Below are 3,666 nucleotides of genomic sequence, written 5' to 3' on the forward strand. Positions count from 1 at the left end.
CTGAAACAAATATATGATTTTTCAATTTCAAAGATAACAGATTTAATTCTTTTTATTAACTTCTTGAACTAAAATATAATTTTTTACTCCTTCTCTAATCCACAGACTCATTGGTTGTAATCCTTCAGCTGACTAATTTGGACAAAGATGCTACAGATGGGGTCAATAGCAGTGAGTTCTTCTCTCTCCATCTTCACTTCCACTTTTAACAGTTTAAGCTGGCACAGTTAACTTACAGAGGTACTGTTTCTAAAACTGTTCATATACGTGTGTCCTACATGAGCACTTGAATGGACAGAACACAGACCAGTGTAACAAAGAGCAGGAAAACATAAAAGCAAAAGTTACACAAAACTGGGATACAGCAGGTGGAACAATTTCTTGTGAGTGCTATGGACAAGGATTTTCCATAGTTACAAAACTGAAGGCCAAATATTGCTATTTGTGTAAAAAATATTAAGAAAAAATACATACCGCACCCCATGGAGACCCCCTGTCTGCATGGAGGTGGAGTGCACTACACCTGGCAGAATTTTAAGCTGGACTGGGTGAGTATTTACTCTGTAAACATTTCCGCCACTCTGCAGTAATGATAAAACACTCATATATGAGACCCTGACTTCTTCAGAGATGGTAACTGCTTACTAGTACAAGGGAGAACAAAAGGCTGCACTATGGGCTATACAGCTGTAATACATGTGACGGAAGATTTGAGGTTTAGGTTCACTAGCTCAATATAGGTCAACTTAGTAAGCCCACAGCATTCTCATACTATTATATTCTTTTTAGGGATCCCAGACTGACTCTCCTGGAAGCTGTGAGGAAAAATTTCATGGCACAGGGGCACTGATGATGGCCCTCTTAGAAAGTCCGTAATCCTTTGAAACTGTCTTGTTCTATTTTAAGGAACTCAGACTCAGAGGTTACTTAGAAGAATTTAGATCTTAGACGTTATATGCAGCAGTTTCAGTGAAAAAAGATATTGGCTATGCATGTTCACTGCAGATCGAACCATATCAGCACACTTATCCTTCTGGGGTTTTTGTGTTTTCCTGTGGATTACTAGGCTGCATAGTACATTCAACAAAAGTTCAGCTTTAGACTATACCCAGCAATTTTGATTCAACAGCAACTGAGCATGTGTGCATTTAAACTTCTTAGAAAATGGCAATTTTTGCCAAATACACAACAGTCTCTCTATGCCCCTAGGGTATATTAGTCACCTATAGGGACTCTCTCTCCATCTGGTTTATATAACATCTCATGCTTTCCACTCAGGCAGTAGGCATGTACTTAGAAAAGGATTTCAGTGCATTGCAGTACAGCTCCCATTCTACGAAAAGAGATATTTTATCATAAGTATTTCTGATTTAAAAGTTTCTGGAAATAAAATTAAGAGACATTTGCTATTATGTTTTGTTGCTGCTGGGAAGGATGGGAAAGGTGGGAATAATTTCCAGCTATTTTACCAGTCATTTCAAGAACAAAAACACATATAGAAGAATGTCATGTATTTAATTGTAGTTGTCCTACTGTTAAAAATCATACCTTTCAGTTATCCAATTTATTAAAAAGACTGCTGGAATAATGCACTATAATCCATTAATATTGTATATTTCTTACAGTTCAAATTAAAAATTAAGTAACCTAAAACTTAAGTAGCAATTTCATAAGTAAAAAGCAGGAGCAATCTTTAGGGCATATAACAATATTTCTTGCTGAATACTTTTGTCATCAACACAATGGATATCCATATATATCCCCATAGCCAGAACACTATAAAATGAGCAACTTGCCCTGAGGGGTTTTCCTTTGCAATCAGATATTACTTGTTTCAGAATAATCACTTCACAGCTTCTACATAATAAAAAGAATCATAACTAAATTGGAACGTCATTTCCAGGGAAATTCACAGGAACCAGTGTACCATTATACCAAAGTCAGCTTTCAAATCCCTCAGGGAGCTTTGGCTTGCAATGCCTCTTACTCAGCTCTGGTTTGCCTTCTAAGGCAGACCTTCTTTTTATTGACTGCTTGCCCACACACCTCTAGACTTGCTGCATTTCCTGAACTATTTGTGGTATTGGCTGAAAGAAAACAAAAAAATATAAAAAGTGATGCCACGAAAATTGAATACACTGATCTAGAGCTGTTTTATTTCAATAGAGATATAAAACAGATAAATCAGGCTCATTTTTTCGCTTGAAATATGGAAACTATCCGATGGCTTTAATAAAAGTACTTGATTAAAAGACATCTCTCCCTCTAACCTGCCTTTTTATTACCTTTTTTTCAGGTTAGTGATTTGGCACCTCTGCTGGAAGGTGAATCCTTTTCCAGGCTTGTGGCAGAGCCGGGGTAGGCAGTGGGACCTGGGCAGGCTTGGCGTGAGCTCAGCCTGGGTTCCCAGTGCTGAGAAGGGGATGCTTGTCTCCTTGTGCTACAAGGCGAACGGCTCCTGCTACAGGACCTTACACCCCTTCGGGGTCCAGCTGGCCATTTATCTGGCTTGTGCCTTGGGCACGCTGATCACAGTGCTGGGGAAGCTGCTTGTCGTCATTGTCGTTTCCCATTTCAAAGCCCTGCACAAGCCCACCAACCCCCTGCTCCTCTCCCTCGCCCTTGCCGACCTCCTCCTGGGGCTTAGAGTATTATACCTGCTGGTATTTTAGAGATGACTTCTGTAGGCCGCACACCTTTCTGGACACACTCTTCTGCTTGACCTCCATATTTCACCTGTGTTTCATTTCCATTGATTGGCACTGTGCCATCTGTGACCCTTTGCTCTACCCCACCAAGTTCACCGTAAGAGTGGCCTGCATTTACATTGGGGTGGGGTGGGCAGTGTCTGTGGCTTATACCTCTGTCTTCCTCTACACTAAAGCGACTGCAGAAGGACCGGGCCGTTTTTTGCAAGACTTGCCTTGTGTTGGTAGCTGTCAGCTGCTGTTCAACAAGATCTGGGGGTGGCTGAACTTTCCAGTATTCTTCTTCCCTTGCCTCGTAATGGTAGTTCTGTATGTAAAAATATTTACTGTGGCTAACAAGCAAGCCAGGCCAATAAACAACATGAGTATGAGTATCAGGTCTCAGCTACATGTAGGAGCATCCAAAGCAGCAAGGACTCTTGGGGTAACTGTAGGAGTCTACCTCCTGTGCTGGTTGCCCTTTACTATTGACACCATGGTAGACAGTCTTCTGGATTTCATTACCCGCCCCAGTTCTGTTTGACCTAATTTGGTTTGCTTACTTCAGTTCTGCCTGCAATCCCCTGATCTATGTGTTTTCCTACCGTTGGTTCAGGAAAAGCTGTGAAACTAGTCTTAACTCGTGGGATCTTTTGTTCCAGGACACCTACAGTAGACTTGTACCAGGAATGACCAGAGCCTTCATGTGCACTGTAGAAAATATTATAGACTATATCATAACATTTCTCATTAATATTCTTCAACATCCACTTAGCTGGTATTTCTCTTCTTATTTTCTAATTTTTTCGAACAGCTGGCTTGGGCAGATCCCCAGTTTAAATACACATGCCATTCTGTGACTCACCTTCCACAACATTTGTCCCAGCACACACACCTTATTAAAGTCTTGCGATTGTTATGTGATGCTGACAAGAGTTTGAAAATTGGCTGTAATCAGTTCCAAAGAGGACCGTGTCCA

The 3,666-nt window shown here is 40.8% G+C and overlaps 1 protein-coding gene across 1 annotated transcript; it reads left to right on the forward strand.

Annotated features, from left to right (window-relative positions):
• The first annotated feature begins 482 nt into the window (after positions 1 to 482).
• On the forward strand, positions 483 to 3,380 carry TAAR5 (trace amine associated receptor 5). Its single transcript, XM_030022787.1, is given in 6 exon segments — positions 483 to 548; positions 790 to 872; positions 2,297 to 2,653; positions 2,655 to 3,213; positions 3,215 to 3,304; positions 3,306 to 3,380. Coding segments are annotated over 6 exon segments (1,230 nt in total).
• The last annotated feature ends 286 nt before the right edge of the window (positions 3,381 to 3,666 follow it).

Source organism: Aquila chrysaetos, chromosome 8, assembly GCF_900496995.4.
Source record: "Aquila chrysaetos chrysaetos chromosome 8, bAquChr1.4, whole genome shotgun sequence".
In the NCBI taxonomy this organism is placed as follows: Eukaryota; Metazoa; Chordata; class Aves; order Accipitriformes; family Accipitridae; genus Aquila; species Aquila chrysaetos.